A 16,811-nucleotide genomic window follows, 5' to 3' on the forward strand; every position below is an offset into this window, starting at 1 on the left:
ACTTGTACTTCTCATTGTTGCAACAGGTCCACCTGTATCCTTAAACGACTTGTTTTTCCCCATCTCCTCCACAAGTTATACTAACATCAAATATAGTGAAAGTAGGGGTTATACTGTGGGGGAGGGACATATAAAGCAACAAAGAGATAATCTTATAAATGCGTTAGAAACACATGTATGAAAGAAAAAACATTAAAATACATATCTAGGGGTTCATTTTCCTAACATCACATTATCTGACCTTTTCCGCTTGATTCATACATATACTAGATATTGCAAATAAGGGAAACCACGGGACCTATGTTACTTTGGGCCTGGCTTACCTCATTTAATATAATTTTTTCCAAGTTTTTCCATTTCCTAACAAATGGGACAATGTCATTCTTTCTGATGGAGGCATAGAATTCCATTGTGTATATATACCACATTTTCTTGATCCTTTCATCTACTGAGGGGCATCTGGGTTGGTTCCATATCTTAACTTTGCTCAATTATTGATAAACAGATTTGTATTTCCTTTATTTCCCAAATTCTGAGTGAGAGATAAGACTAAATGTGAGTAGGAGAAACATAAATCCTATTGTATGCTACCAACTGTCTGAAAGGAACTCAAAAAGGTAGGCATTTTAACACTGAAATAATATCTATTCTCAGAAAGATTTCCAAAAGGAAGAAGCCTTTGTTCCAGAAACAGATCATCAAAACAAGGATCAAGCCCTGAAGCAAACAGAAGTTAAACTACTAAGCTTTCTAAAAAAAGAGAAAAGTGTGTTTTTCCTAGACAGAAATATGACTTAGTTTAGAAAAGAAATAACAATCCTATGTGTAAACTCTTTCAAATTGAAATTTATATTTGTTCCCTGTATATATTGTTCCCATAAAGACATTGCTTTTATTTCATACTTTTTCATTATACCAACAACCATTATTAACCACTAAATGTTTTTATGAAATCTTTACCACCTAAAAGATATCCTCAAATAAAAAAAATCCCTAAGATTGCTAGCGAGCTCTCTGTGAATGCAACTATATATCTTGCTTCGGTGACAATGGTGGGAGTGAGGGGTTCACTTTTTATGATCATAAAACATATAACAAAATATGAAGGTATGTCAATGAAAGTCACAGAGTAAAGACCTCTGAATCTTTTCCAAAAATCATTTTGAGAAACTGGCAAAACTGAATCAACTTTTCAACTGTTTTAGAAAGCAGTCAAAGATCTACGGATACATAGAGAAATGCAGATTAAGAAACAGCTAAATCTCCATTAAAACCGTAAGATAGTGTTTTTTAACTCAGTCTGGTCTCTTGGCCCACATCTATTTGGAAAACTATCACCCTGGAACAGTGTGGATGTCATAATGACAGGATCTGAGTAGTTGATTGAAAGATTGAGATGAAGATCTATATATTGCCTTATTTCTGTTTTAAAACTCTTGGGAGTTCAACAGTACAGTTTATCTTCTCTTCTTTAAAAGAAAAAGTAAACCATACAGATTTTCATGGATCCAAGATAACCATCATCCCTTAAGAGTAGAAAGTTTATGAACCTTATGGGCCAATCCTGAAAGAAAACCTGAGAAGAGTATGAAAGAAGAACAGAAAAATAGTGTATGAAGAAGAAAGATCCTAAACAGATTATTCAAGACCTGTAGAATGGGATGAAATGGAGTTTAACCCAGTATAACAGCCACAGTTAAAAGAGATAGTAACAGAAAATGTTATGTGAAATTCCAATGTATTCTATAACTTCATGAAAAGTGAATTCAGATAGTTACCAGGAATTGATGAAGCTAGAAGTAGCATATAAAAAAGGAGGGCTCAACTGAGTCAAGGATACTCAGCATGAAGAAGTAGAGATACCAGATACATGCCTGCTCCTTCCACCAGCTTCTTCTAGGGCATTCCCCTTCCTGGTCACAAGTCACCTTCCTTAAGAACACCTCAGCCTATGGACCAACAACTTGAGCAATTTTTTATTCTTCCTTTCCTTGGAAATGGTGTTTCATAGTTTCTATCTGACAGAAAACTTTCTGTTTTTATACCTGGCTACTTCATCACCAAAGTTTACAGATGTATGTCTACAAAGAAGGCTTTACTCTAGATCTTTGCCCCTGTAAGCAAGCTGAACATATGGTATAACGTCCTGACCTTGTTCTGTGGTGTTATGATGATGATGTTCCCAGCATCAGTGAAGCTGATGAATCTCTTGAAGTCACAGATCAAGATAAATTTAGGAAAGGGTCACATAGACATGTGTATCTGACCATACAAAATAGTATTAATCAAAAATGAACTCCAGGAAGTGGAAACAAATATTGTTTTTCTTTGTTGCTGTTTATGTTTTCATTTCATTTCATCTTATTTGTTCATTGATCTGTCTTTGGGTGGGTATGGAGGGACACAGAAATGGAGGGACAACTCTACTACTAAGCCATAGTAATCAAAACAGCTTGGTACTGGCACAAGAAAAGACCTAAGGACCAATAGAACAGAACTGAAGACCCAGAAATGAAGCTACAGACCTATAGCCACCTAATCTTCGATAAAGGAGCCAAAAAATAGAATGGAAGAAAGCCTCTTCAGCAAATGGTGCTGGCAAAATTGGATAAACACCTCTAGAAAACTAAAGTTAGATCCTTATACATCACCCTGTACCAGAATCAACTCCAAATGCATCAAAGACCTTGAAGTCAAAGCAGATACCCAGAAAATATTACAGGAAAAAATAAGAGAAACTCTAGGTCTCCTTGGCACAGGCTGAAATTTTCTTAACAAAGACCCAGAAACACAACAAATCAAAGAAAGGTTGGACAAATGGGATTGCACAAAACTTCAAAGCTTCTGCATGGCAAAGGACATAGCAAGCAAGATCAATAGAAAGCCAATGGATTGGGAAAAGATCTTCACTAGCCGTACAATGGACAAGGGTCTCATATCTAAAATATACTTAGAACTCAAAAAATTAAATCCCCCAAAAACAAATCCTCAAAAAAACAACCATCCAATTAATAAGTGGGCTAAAGACTTAAAGAGAGATTTCTCTGAAGAGGAAATAAGAATGGGCAATAGACAACAGATGCTGGAGGGGATGTGGACAGAAGGGAACCTTACTGCATTGTTAGTGGGAGTATAAACTTGTTCAACCACTTGGGAAATTAGTATGGAGGTTCCTCAAAAGACTCCACATAGACCTCCCCTATGACCCAGCAATCCTACTTTTGGGCATTTACCCAAATGTTCACAAACAAGACCACACTAAACTATTAGCACGACTATGTTTATTGCAGCATTATTTACTATAGCTAAGATATGCCCCTAAGTAGATGAATGGATCAAGAAAATGTGGTATATATACACAATGGAATTCTATGCCTCCATCAGAAAGAATAACATTGCCCCATTTGTTAGGAAATGGAAAGACTTGGAAAAAATAATATTAAGTGAAGTAAGCCAGGCCCAAAGAAACATAGGTCCCATGGTTTCCCTTATTTGCAATATCTAGTATATGTATGAGTCAAGCAGAAAAGGTCAGATAAGTTGATGTTAGGGAAATGAACCCTAAGATATGTATTCACATGTTTTTTTCTTTCATGGGATTGTTTAAAACACATTTATAAGATTATTTCTTTGTTGCTTTGTATGTCCCTCCCCCATGGTATAAACCCTGCTTTCACTGTATTTGATGTTGTTATAATTTGTGATGGGGAAGGGGAAAAACAAATCGTTTAAATAGGGGTACAGGTGGACCCATTGCAACAATGAGATGTACAAGTCGTTATGTGGAAAGCAAACTACAACTTTGGTGGGGGGGGGCAGGGGGAGGATGGGATGGGAAAGGGAAACAAAGAAGGAGGCTACAATGCTTGATAAGAAATGTACTCATTATCTTGCCCATGTAATTGTAACCCCTCTTTACAGTATTTTCACAATAAAAAAAATAAAAAAAATTTAAATTAAAAAAAAAAAGAATGGCCAATAGATACATGAAGAAATGCTCAATGTCTCTGGCCATAAAAGAAATGGAAATCAAAACCACATTAATATTCTAACTCACTCCAGTTAGAATGGCTATCATCAAAATCTCTAATAACAACAGTTGCTGGAGAGGATGTGGCTAAAAGGGAACCCTACTGCACTGTTTTTGGGAGTGTAAACTTGTTCAACCACTCTGGAAAGCAGTATGGAGGTTTCTCAAAAGACTCCACATAGCGCTCCCCTATGACCCAGCAATCTACTTCTGGGCATTTACCCAAATGATCACAAACAAGGCCATACTAAAGCTACCAGCACAACTATGTTTATTGCAGCATTGTTCACTATAGCTAAGATATGGAACCAACCCAGATGCCTCTCAGTAGATGAATGGATCAAGAAAATGTGGTGTGTGTATAAACATATACACACACACACACACACACACACACACACACACACACACACACACACACACTGGAATTCTATGCTCCCATCAGAAAGAATGACACCACCATTTGTTAAGAAAAGGAAAGACTTGGAAAAAAACATGTTAAGTGAAGTAAGCCAGACCCCAAAAATAGACATCCCATGGTTTCCCTTATTTGTAATAATTAGTATGTATCTAGGATAATCTTATCAGATGAGCAGAAAAGGTCAAAGTCATGTACATATGACCATATAAGGTGATGCTAAACAAAATGAACCCCAAGATATGGACACAAGATGTTTTTCTTAATTGTTGTTTTTAATGTACTATGTGATTTTTTAAAATTCTTTTGTATGTTCTTCCCCCATGGTATATCTCCTATTGTCACTGTATTTGATTTTGGTATGCTGCATTTTACATATACATTTTTCTAATTTGGGGAGGGGAAGGGGAATAACCAAATGCTGAAGCAAGGCCACAGGATGATCCATTGCAACAATGATACTCATAAGACACTATGTTGGAAATGAACTTTATCATTTCTAGAGGGGAAGAAGTGGGGGGAGCAAGGGAGGGAAGGGAAAGTAGGAGAAAAACAAAGGAGGGGGTAACAATGTTCAACAAGAAATGTACTCATTACCTTACTCATGTAATTGTAACCCCTCTGTACAACATCTTTACAATAAAATAAAATTTAAAAAAAAGAAATGGAGGGACAAAGGTGAACAAATGCAGCAGTGATACTCATTAGATACTGTGTGAAAAATGAACTATACAACTTGTAGGTGGGAATGGGAGAGAAAAACTGGGAGAAAGCAAGGAAAGAGGTGATATTGTCCAGAAAGAAATATACTCTTTATCTGACTTATATAAATATAAACCATCTGTACATCACCTTTATGGTAATAATAAATAAATAAATCAAAAGTTACACCTGATGGTAGTATTGAGAACAGTGGCACTGAGAGATCAAATAAATAAAATGAGGATTGATTTATGCACCGGGATGAAAATGATTGAGACGACACTAAAGGGAAAAAGTAATGTGTTAGTGTAAAATTTGCAGATATGCCTGGAAAGTCAAGGAAGAGTAAGAAGAACAGGAAGTTCATCATGACTTCTCTTCAAGTCATGGTGCTTTGAATGGCAGGTTAGGAAATCCCTGAGGAGGCCAGGAGATAGAGGAATTTCCAGAGGACAATAAAGAAAATGATGCTGACCAGAGAGGTACAGAGGTTTGAAGTACTCCCACCTGGCTTAATCTACAATTCAAAGTGGACAATACAAGTGCAGTTCACCACTGCAGAGAAAGCCACAGCAACCATCCTTGCCAAGCTACAGGCCACTAATGCCAAAGTTGAGGAATCAAATACATACAAAAGTAAAACAGGTAAATAAATATAGGTGGATGGATATATGGGTGGAAAATAAAGTTGACTTCATCAAAATTATACAAGCTAGAACATAAATGGCTTCAATGTCCTAAAGAATGAAAAATAAAAGCAAACATGAGCAACTAGAGGAATTAAGACTATGTAAAAGAGAAAAAAAGAAATCATAGAGATTTGTTACCAAAGTATGCTACTAATTACTGCTCAGAGTCACGAATCTATATCATGCTAGCTTTTAAATAGAGAATTTTTTCTACATTACTAAGTAAAAAGATATTTAAATGTTGAAAATTCAATTATAAGCATGAATGGACATCAAGAAATTACAAAAGTTACTTTTCATGAAAACTTTGGAAATTTCAGTATTCATTTTCATTGCTGCCATAACAAATTATTACACAATTAGTGGATAAGCCAACACAAATGTATTGTTTCATAGTTTCTGTAGGACCCAATACCAAGAACAGTGTAACTGTGTGAATCTTTGCTTAATGTTCAAAAGGACAAGGTTAACATATTGGCAGGCTGGACTTTTTCTGAATGGATAAATCCACTTTCAAATTATTCAGGCTGTGGACAGAATTCACTTCTCTGCAGCTGTTAAGACTGAAGTCCTTATTCCTTTGTTAATTATTAACACATGATGTTCCCCTTCTGAAGGTGCCCACATCTGTATCTTATGTCTCTTTTTTTCCCCATCTCCAAAGCCACAATTGAAGTCAAGACTTCAGAGTATATCTCTCTGATAATGACATCTTCTGCTTTTAAGAGATCATGTTATATGTAGGGCCAAGATGAATATTCCAGGATAATACTCCTTTTTTAAGATCAGCAGATTAGTCATTTAGACAAACTTATGAAGTTCCTTAACAGCAGTGTCTATGTTTGACTGAATAACTAGGGTAGGGAACATCCTTAGGATTCTGCCTACCACAATCAAGTAGACATTAATGTGCTACATTTTAAAGTGCTGACTAAAATTCATAAAGCCTAAAAGTAATAGATGTCTCTAATTGATTTACTTGTTAGGATGAAGTAAGTGCTTACTACATAATACCCAGAATTCCTATGCAGACCACCAACATCTGCTGGGTTACTTTTCAATCAATTCAACTGAGAAATTTTTCTACCAACATATCTGGCTTTGGTAAATATGTCATTTTTTATTATATATAGTTCAATTTTTATTTTATTTATTTCATTTACCATTAACTGGATATTTATATTTTGTTACATTTGAGGAACATAAACTCATATATAATTGACCTGCAAATAGGCTACATGCCAATAAGGATGAAAATCTCACCAAAAAGAAAGCAAGTGATTCAAAGAAAAAGAAAGCAAGGAATATATAATCATTTCTACATTTTAATAGATAAATTCGAGAATGTATTGTTTTTCTTAGTTCATATTAGTAGAACAATATTAGTTTTTAAGGTAATTTGACAGCTGGAGTACTAAGTTTACATGTTGAAATCTCACTGATATATTATCAGTTAATTTAAGTATCTAAGTTATAAACTGTAATCCCTTCATCGATTTATAACTCAATTGGAAAAAAAATGGAGAACAAGCAGAAATTGTATCACTCACTACACAACAGATGTTGAATTACTGGAAACCTCATCTTTACTTCAAATACACAAGCAACACATAAACACACATATATACATCAAAGACCTTGATATCATTAGATTGAAAATGATAAGAATTTCTGGAAGAAACGAGCTCACTAAAAAGAAACTATTGGAAAAAGAACAAATTATTCCATACTGAGTACATCTGCCCTTAAAATATCAGCCATTTCCATATCTCCATCTCACTCTGCTGCCTGGTCAGACAAAGGCAAAAACATATCCCCATCCATGAATATATTAAATATACTTAAACTAAATTTTCTTTTTAATATTTTCTTTTTACTTCTGAAATAATTTAATGCCATATATTAAAATTTAACAAGTGGAGGAATAAACTGTAATGCCATTTCATTATCCATCTTACTTATGCACTTATTCTAAAAATAAGTTTCAGTCCTACAGTAATCCCTTTTCCAAAAGAATGCTCTGCATTCTTCAGGGTCAGATACCTTTAATCTACTGCAATCAAAAAACAATTAAATGGAAAATTCAGAAAATAATTTATAAGGCTTAAATACCATTTTCACATATTATAATCGACCTACTTATTGATATTGTTTTAATATTTAATTAACACTAGTTGATAGATACAGGAAAAAGCACAGTTCCAAGTATCTACTGGATGTCATGCAAAGCATTCCCCTTAGATAAGAGGACATTTGCATAATCAAATCTCTTCCTTTACCTGAAAGTTCAATTGAGTTTATGAACAATAGCCTAATAAAGCTAATTCTTCTACACAGAATCGAAATGTGCTTCTCTGATATTCGCTACAAATGTGAACAACAGTGTACACTGTTCACATCTGTATCAAACCTAAATGAAGACTCTCTTGATGCTTGATTACATGTAATTTTACTAACATTAGTTAATTGTTTTCTTAAATTTACTCTAATTGGTCTGTGTGCTCCTAGTAGGAGAATTATATCATTATTCTTGAATCTCTAATACTGTACTGTGTCAGGTATAATCTCCAATTAGTGTTTAGTGAAAAGGCTAGAAGTTGGCAAACCAGCTCTGTCAAGTCCTAGCCATTTCCAGATTTTTACATGTTCTGTGAGACCAGAAAGGTTGTTAAATGTTGAAATGGCAAAAACATGAATAAGTAAAAAAGAAATCCAAAAGAAGGATAGTATTTTACAACATGCGGCATTCATTTAAGTTAATTATAAGTTATTTTATCAATACAAAAGTTTTATTAGGACAGAATAATGATAAATATTTGTATATTATTTATGGCTAGTCTCACAACCCAATGGCAGACTACAATAATTGGGACATAGGCTGGCCTAAGAAATTTTTAAAAGTACAATTTGGACCTTTAAACAAAAAGTACACAAGTAATTGGAATACATTAATGACTCCATTAGAATTTCTCAAGTTAAAAACTATAGATACCATCAAACAATATCTTCAAGACACACACATACACATACACACACACAGAGCACACATGTACAAGTGTGCACGCAATCCATTTCACATTGTGAATTTTTAAATATGTATAAGGTCATGAGAAGGCTGTCATATGGGCTTTTTGCTAAACATATATAACCACAGGCTTAAAGTTTATGCCTCTATCACTAGATTGAAATTTCACTAGAGAAAATTGTGTTTTCCTTCACTTTTATACTTGCAGGTTTGAGAACAGGATGTGAATGGAGCAAAGCAGATGGTCATTGAAGAGTTTTTAAAATTGCAGAAAGAGAAATAAATGAACACTCAGTATTCACTAATTTCAAAATAAACATATATTCAGATTATAAAGGCTGTAAAACACAATCTAGAGAATAGCAATGTGAGATTCTCTTCTGAATTTTTAGTCTTTTTCAGATTCTTCCAAGTAAAATATTCCAACTCACTGTTATGCAGCCTGACATCTGTTAAGGAATGACAATGAGGCTCTTGCCCTTGAGACAGGGCAGCATAGAGCCCATTAGGGGAAGTTAATGTTCATTCAGATGGAAAACTGGGTGATAAATATAAAGATTACATTGAAAAACAAGAAAGGTCTAAAAGCTCAGGCTTCAGAAGGATTTAAAGTTAAACAACAGTTGTACTTTTTTTTTTTGGCCAGTGCTACTTGAACTCTGGGCCTCGGCACTCTCAGTCTATAAACTTTGTGCTCAAGGCACTAACACTTGAGCCACAGCTCCACTTTCATCTTTTTGTGGTTAACTCGAGATAAAAGTATCACGAATTTTACTCTCCTGGCTGGCTTCGAACCACAATCCTCATATCTTAGCCTTCTGAGTACCTAGGATTACAGGTGTACCCACTAGCTTCCAGCATGTACCTATTTTTTAAAAGAATAGTAACTCAAAGAGATCAAAATAAGTTAGACATATTCCTTCAATGTTTGAACTGAGGTTAAGACAACTTTATAGACGGTGCATAGGTCTAAAATTAGTCTTATAGAAAAGCCAATGCCTGGGAGCTAGGAAGAGGTACCTAGAACAACCAGGTGTGACAGAGAAAAAGAATTTTGCAAGCAAAGAAAGCCATGATAGATGTGTCCTATACTCTAAAAAGAAATTCTAGTCAAGATTGGCTAAAACTAAAACCTGTAAGTATAGAGACTACTTCTGGCAGCTAAGGCTTAAAGAGTTAAATTGATATTTGGGTGCTGCCCATACAAAAAAAAAAACTCATAAAGTTCATGATTTGAATCTATGCAAATTAATTTAAACAAATCATCACTACTCTGAAAAAAATATTCTAGAACGCAGAACACTGAGTCTTTCTAATATCAGTAGTCATAAACATGACTACTGATAGTCATGTTTTACATTACATTTACATGTAATGTAAAACTATTAACAAATGAAGAATTGAGACAATGTGATTACACCATGGAAAAAGCTATTCAAGAGAAGGTAACTCTTAGAGGGTATAGTCAAGGATATTAAAATGATTATAGTAATGAACAATGAGATAAAGGAATGTACTCATAAGGCATGGAAAGATAAAAATTATTTGAAATAACTTATTTTAAATCTTAGAATTGAGGAATGTAATATTTGATTTTTAAAGGAAAAATCACTGGAAATCTTTCTTAGCAAAATAAAAAGAATCATGAACTTGAACATAGTTCAATTAAAATTTTCCCATCTGAAACAGAAAAGAGGATCAAAATACATGATGAGGTTTTATTCATTTTAGGTTCACAGACTAATTAAGTGATGGTTGATACATGTGAAGAAAAGGTGACAAATAACAGGATACGAAAATAATTGCCTAAGTAAAGGCAGGATACTTTCCAAAACTGACAGAAAGCATACATTTCAGATTCAAGAAACTTAGTTAGCTCAAGTAAGATAAAAATCGAGCCCAAGTAGGACAAAATTCAAAAATTCTATTGTTGAAAATCAAATCTTGAAAGCATCAAACAACTAAGAACTGTTATGCAAAAGCAAGCTGAGTGATTTGAAACTGGGAATATTTACTTGCACAATACTTCTCACAATAATGTCCAGTTACAAGAACAGCCTCAGTGTTCTTCAATACATGAATGAACAACGAAAATTAGGTATATATCCACAGTGGTATATCAGACATTAAAGAAAAAAAAAGCATATTGTCTGTAGGAAAATGGATGGAGTTAGAGATCATCATGTTAAGGGGTAATAAGAGAGTCAAATGGATTCTCTTTCTTGTGAAAGTTGAGGATGGAAAGGATATTTGGAGTCTATTAGAGGTGTGGAAGAAAGTAAGAAATGTGAATAGAGAGGTAAATATGATCAATGTACATCATAGTATGTATGGAAATGTTACAATGAAATCTCTTATTTGTACAAGCGACATAGCCTAACTAAATAACTTGATGCTCTAAAATAGAAATACATTATGGGATTAATAAAATAAATTCAGAGCATTTACCTGTTATATCACCTTTGTGATCAGAAAATGGAGGTGAAAGACCAGTTTCCCCATTTCTTTTTGCCCAATTAAGTGGCAGGTTTTGATCTTGTTTCATGCTGCAGAGTCCATCCTCAAAGTCACATCTTTCATAATTTGAACCTATAGGGAGGAAAAGAGAATAGTTTTCAGAACCTTACTTGGCTTCTTAAGAAACAAAACAATAGGAGAAAAAGATAAGCTGGCAAAAAATGACAGTAAGTCTACTTTACTTATGCAAAACTTTTTTTGAGTATGGCATTATCTTAGAGTTTTTTTTTTTGTGACTGGCATTCTCACACATACAAACCTATGTGGTCCAAAAGAAAGAATGTCACATGAAGTTAGATGATTCAGGATCTAACTGATTTGGGGCTTTTGTTAAGTGAGTGTCTTGACTAAACCATTTAACCACAACTAACCCTTTCCCTCCATGGTAGATTAGAATAGTACTACCCAGTCTTGCCTGACACAAATGACTGCTATTACAATCCAATGACATAATGTATATAAAAATAATTTACAACTCATGTCTCATGAAATATAAGAAATTATTATTAGCTGGGCAACAGTGGCTCACACCTGTAATCCTAGCTACTCAAGAGACTGAGATCTGAGGATCAAGGTTCAAAGCCAGTCCAGGAAGGAAAGCCCAAGAGACTCTAATCTCCAATTAACTACCAAAAAAGCCAGAAAGTAGAGCTGTACCTCAAGTGGCAGAGCACTAGACTTAAGCAAAAGGGACAGAGACAGTAACCTGGCCCTGATTTTAAGCCCCAGGATCAACACAACATATTATTATTAAGTTTACATCTTCAACTCAATTTTGAATCACATCAGAATTTCAGGTCTGAGATGATCAATTCACAGAGAGCCTTCTGACTGACATTCAATCATCCATGAAATATAACTCTTGAATTAACTACACACTTCTCTGTGAAATTTTATCATTGACTTGATAAGCCTGATGTTCTGTTTCACACCAAATGTTGACCCAAGAAGCTTGTAAAGGATTTGAATGGTTGGTTGTTCCTAATACTTAACCATGTGCAATTCCCCCCATTATCTGACATCTGTAAATGTCACATCCTAAAAATAGATGCTCTGAATTGCAGGTAGCTCCTTCCTAAGATGCAGACCTTAACAAGAATGGACAGTATTCTTTCAACAGCTGCTTATTTTGCTGGCAGGTTGTTTAGCCATAGTGGGCATAAAATAGGCTGGCAAATAGTGCTTGGCCACTCAGTCACAAGAAGATAGTTTTCACTTAATCATCTTTCCAAACAAAAATATTTTAGAGGTAATCATGTATCTGCCACATTTTGTTGATATTATCTGAAACTAACTTAGAAATTTTTTCTATTGAGCTGTACTCATTACCTTGCTCATGTAACTGTAACCCCTCTGTACAGTATTCATACAATAAAAATGTATATAAAAAGAGAAACTTGACTTTTTAATAATCTCAACTAAATCTGCTTCATTATTAATAAAGTAGGCATTTGCTACTTAGACGATGTCTTATATATATTCGGTAACTTGCACAAAATAGACCACTTACTGAGTGCCCTGTCTGTTATATTCTACAACTGTAGCTCTCAGGGCTCCAACACCCAATTGTAATTAACTGTCCCATTTTTATAAAAGGTAGAGAATTAAAGACCTATCAAAGACTCTATCCATTCTAATGAAATAGTATTTACAGAGTTGACATTATTTTATCTAAGAGCAAGGAAATTTTATTAGTTTATGAATCATGAAAAGGTTAAGAGAGAGAGAGAAAGAGAGAGAGACAGAGAGAAAGAGAGAGAGGAGAGAGAGAATCATGCAGTACAGTACAAAATTACAGTCAGTGATGGAGACAGACTATACATGCAACTGTAACTATACTATAGTCTAGTTGTATAGCAGATTATACTGAGTTTATGTTCTCTCTATAATGTCACAATGATGAAATCTCCTAGAGTGAATTGAGGTCAATGCATGACTGTGCTGGTTTTGTTTCCATCTGATTGGTTATGCTGTTTACATGAATATGCACCCTTCCTCTAGTTTTTAGTTCTTAGCAACTTTTCCAATGATGTATAATTATGAAGTATTCTACTTTACCACCACATGTCACCAATTATGTATATAAATACATGAACATTTTTCATAGAAAGAAAAATAGTACTTGAATACTAAGTAATTACCTTGCCACACAATTGCTTAGGTAATGTCTGTTTGCAATGTTTTGTTCTTTTAAATACACAAAGTAACCAAGGTAATTTCTGGAAGCATTAAAACTAGAAAAATAGACAAAGTATTTTTTTCTTCTAAATAGTATCAACAGTTTCTTTTTGGTACAAAATGAATCTAATCAACACAAAATTTCAACTAATTTTGTTTTAAAAAGCAATCATGAACTGTTGTACTATTCAAAAACATATCAGAAGGTTTTCTTTTTTTAATTAATAAGGTTTTTTTGTATAAATACCATACAGAAGGATTACAATTACATGCGCAAGGTAATGAGTACATTTCTTATCAAGCATTGTTGCCTCCTCCTTTGTTTCCCCTTCCCATCCCTGTCCTCCCTCCAACCCCCCACCCCCCACCCCCACCTCCAAGGTTGTAAAGTTCGTTTTTCGACATAACGTCTTGTACATCTCGTTGTTGCAAAGAGTCCACCTGTATCCCTATTTAAACAATTTGTTTTTTTCCCCTTCCCCTCCACAAATTATACCAACATCAAATACAATGAGAGCAGGGGTTATACAGTGGGGACCTACAAAGCAACAACGAAATCATCTTATAAATGTGGCAGAAACAATTGCATGAAAGGAAAAACATTTGAGTCCTTATCTTGGGGCTAATTTCCCTAACATCAGCGGGTGTCCCCTTCCTCCCTAGAGCTCGGTCGGTCGAAGAGGACCAGTCTTCGGTCAAGGGTATACGAGAAGCTGCGCTCCCCTGCTAGAACCTCCAAACAAGCTCTCGAGGTCCATATCAGAAGTTTTTCTAAGCATTGATTTTCTCCCATTACAGAACCATAAATTTTTAAACCTCCTCAAACTTTAGCTGGCTTGCTAATTAGTTTCCTATGGCACACATCCTCATTCAAATCTCAAACTCTCTGCTACAATCTGTCCACCATACAGAAGACAGTTACCACAGTCACCTTTATATTGTGTGGACTTCAGCAATATAAGGAGCAATGAGGTGTACAAGAAACTTATGCAAAAAATTCCAGTGCTTTTTCATCTGTGAAACTCATTGTTTCACTTCCAATTTTATGATCCTAAAGGTCAGCTCTACTGTGTAGTTAAAGAGGGAGTTTGGCTTGACATTGTGCTTTGAAATGAACTTGGAAGGCTTGCACAGTGTCAAATTTTTTCATTAAAGAATTGCTTGAGAAGTCTCCTGGATTCAACCTTTTGTACCATATCAAAATAAAAAAATATTAAATTATATCCAAGAAACTGCCTAATACACACTTCTGAGGAATCCACATGAAATAAACATTTAATTGTGGCAACAGTGAAGAACTCAGCATGAACTCAGGAAAATATAGCATGGACAAATCATCAAAACAAAGAGGTTTCAAAAGACAGCATAATAACTAAAAAAAAATCTAGAAAGCAAAAAAGCAAGGTAGAAAACACTAAAAGCAATTCCACCATTTTTTCTCAAATTTTCCTGGGCCAAAATTCAAATGTACATTTTTCATTCAAATCCTAAAACTTTTATGAGGCACAGTTGTAATCTTTTTGTAACAAAAGGTATAATACTTCTTATTTTAGTAAGGTATATATCACATGAAACTTACCATTTTAACCATTTTAAGTGTATAGTTCTCTGATAATCCATTCACAATGTAGACCCATTACTACTATTGATCAAGAATGTTTCATGTTACAATACTGTAATTTTATATCCAGGAAACAGTACCACCTCATTCCTCTCTTCCTTACAAACCTGTCAATCACCATTCTATTTACTCTGATTACTTTACAGAGCTCATGTAAGTGGAATTATGCAGTATTTGTTCTTTTAAAACTTTTAAAACTTAGTATAATATCTTCAAGGCTGATCATAAACCCTGTTCTTTCTATTGTCAATAAATACAAAAGGTACATATAAAATTACATTTTACTCATCCATTCATCTGTCATTGGACACACAGATAGCCAAGGACTATTGTGAATAATGCTTCCATAAGCATGGGTAAACAACTTTCTATTCAACTTCTTCCTTTCATTTTCTTTGGTACATGTATACAATGAATTGCTGCATCATATGGTAATTCTGTTATTGATTTTCTTGAAGTGACTACAAGATTTTAAGGTCCCAACAGTAAGTGTTTCAATTTCTCCACATTTCCACCAAAACATGTTATTTTTAGGACATTTTTGTTTGTTGTTTTATTATTTCATGCAGACAGTTGAGAAGTGAAATCCAACTGTGGTTTCTTTTTTGTTCGTTTGTTTTTGGTATTATCTTGATGATTAATGGTATTGATATCTTTTCATAAGCTTATTAGATATTTGACCATCTCTGAAGCAAAACCTACTAAAGTCTTTCATCTATTTTTATTCATGATTTTTTACTGGTAACTTGGAGTTCATTTTATATTTAAGAGATCAGTCTCTTAATAGATATATAATTTTACAGTTTTTCCCATTTTATACACCAACTTTTTACCTTATTGATAGTAATAGTGTACTTAGGTAAAAACGTTTTCATTTTGATAAGATCCAATTTATTTATTTTCTATTCATTGCATGTAATTTTGGTGTCATGTTAAATGAATACAAGTCAAATATTATGAAACTTTTCCCTGGCTTTCTTCTAAGAGTTCAATAATTTTACTTCTCAACTATAGATATCAATTCATTTTGAATTAATTTTTTGTACATGGTAAGAGTGAAGGGTTGAAATTCATTGTTTGTTTTCTTGAGACAGTGTTTCTGGTATGTGAACCACGCTAGCCTTGAACTCAGGATCTTCCTGACTTAGCTTCCCAAGTGCTAGAATTACACACATATGCCACCACACCCAGGTCTCACTCTGTTACTTTAACAGGTGTATATAAATTTTCAAATGACCATTTACTGAAGTCTGCCACTTTTCTACTGAACAGTTACAGAACTCTTCTCAAAAATGAGTTGTCTAGAGAGGCAACAAGATGGCGGAGGAGAAGCTGGAATCTGAACAAGCTCTCGCATAGAAAGCAGTTTTAGAGTTCCAGTGAACAGTCCTAAGCCAGAGAAACACACCAAGTGTGCCATCACAGGACAGAGAGTTAGACAAGTGAGAGAAAGCCAAGGCAAGAATACATATCTGAACACTAGCCAGCAGCCGCCGGCGGTGGCGGCGGCAGGGTCGCGGTGGAGACCGCAGCCGGGCGATACCTGAGCGCTCACACAGAGAGTCCGGGACGAAGGAGCCAGACGCAGCAGGCGAGCGGATTCTACTCAACACCAGCAAGAACCGACAAGG

The 16,811-nt window shown here is 34.6% G+C and overlaps 1 protein-coding gene across 1 annotated transcript in view; it reads right to left on the reverse strand.

Annotated features, from left to right (window-relative positions):
* The window catches only part of Malrd1 (MAM and LDL receptor class A domain containing 1), a 504,118-nt gene that overhangs the window by 463,900 nt on the left and 23,407 nt on the right, over window positions 1–16,811 (reverse strand). Inside the window, exon 2 of the mRNA XM_013014599.1 lies at window positions 11,313–11,453. Coding sequence (XP_012870053.1) covers window positions 11,313–11,453 — 141 coding nt within the window. The remainder of the gene's footprint in view (window positions 1–11,312; window positions 11,454–16,811) is intronic.

The sequence above is a fragment of the Dipodomys ordii genome, unplaced genomic scaffold (assembly GCF_000151885.1).
Source record: "Dipodomys ordii isolate 6190 unplaced genomic scaffold, Dord_2.0 Scaffold24, whole genome shotgun sequence".
NCBI lineage: Eukaryota > Metazoa > Chordata > Mammalia > Rodentia > Heteromyidae > Dipodomys > Dipodomys ordii.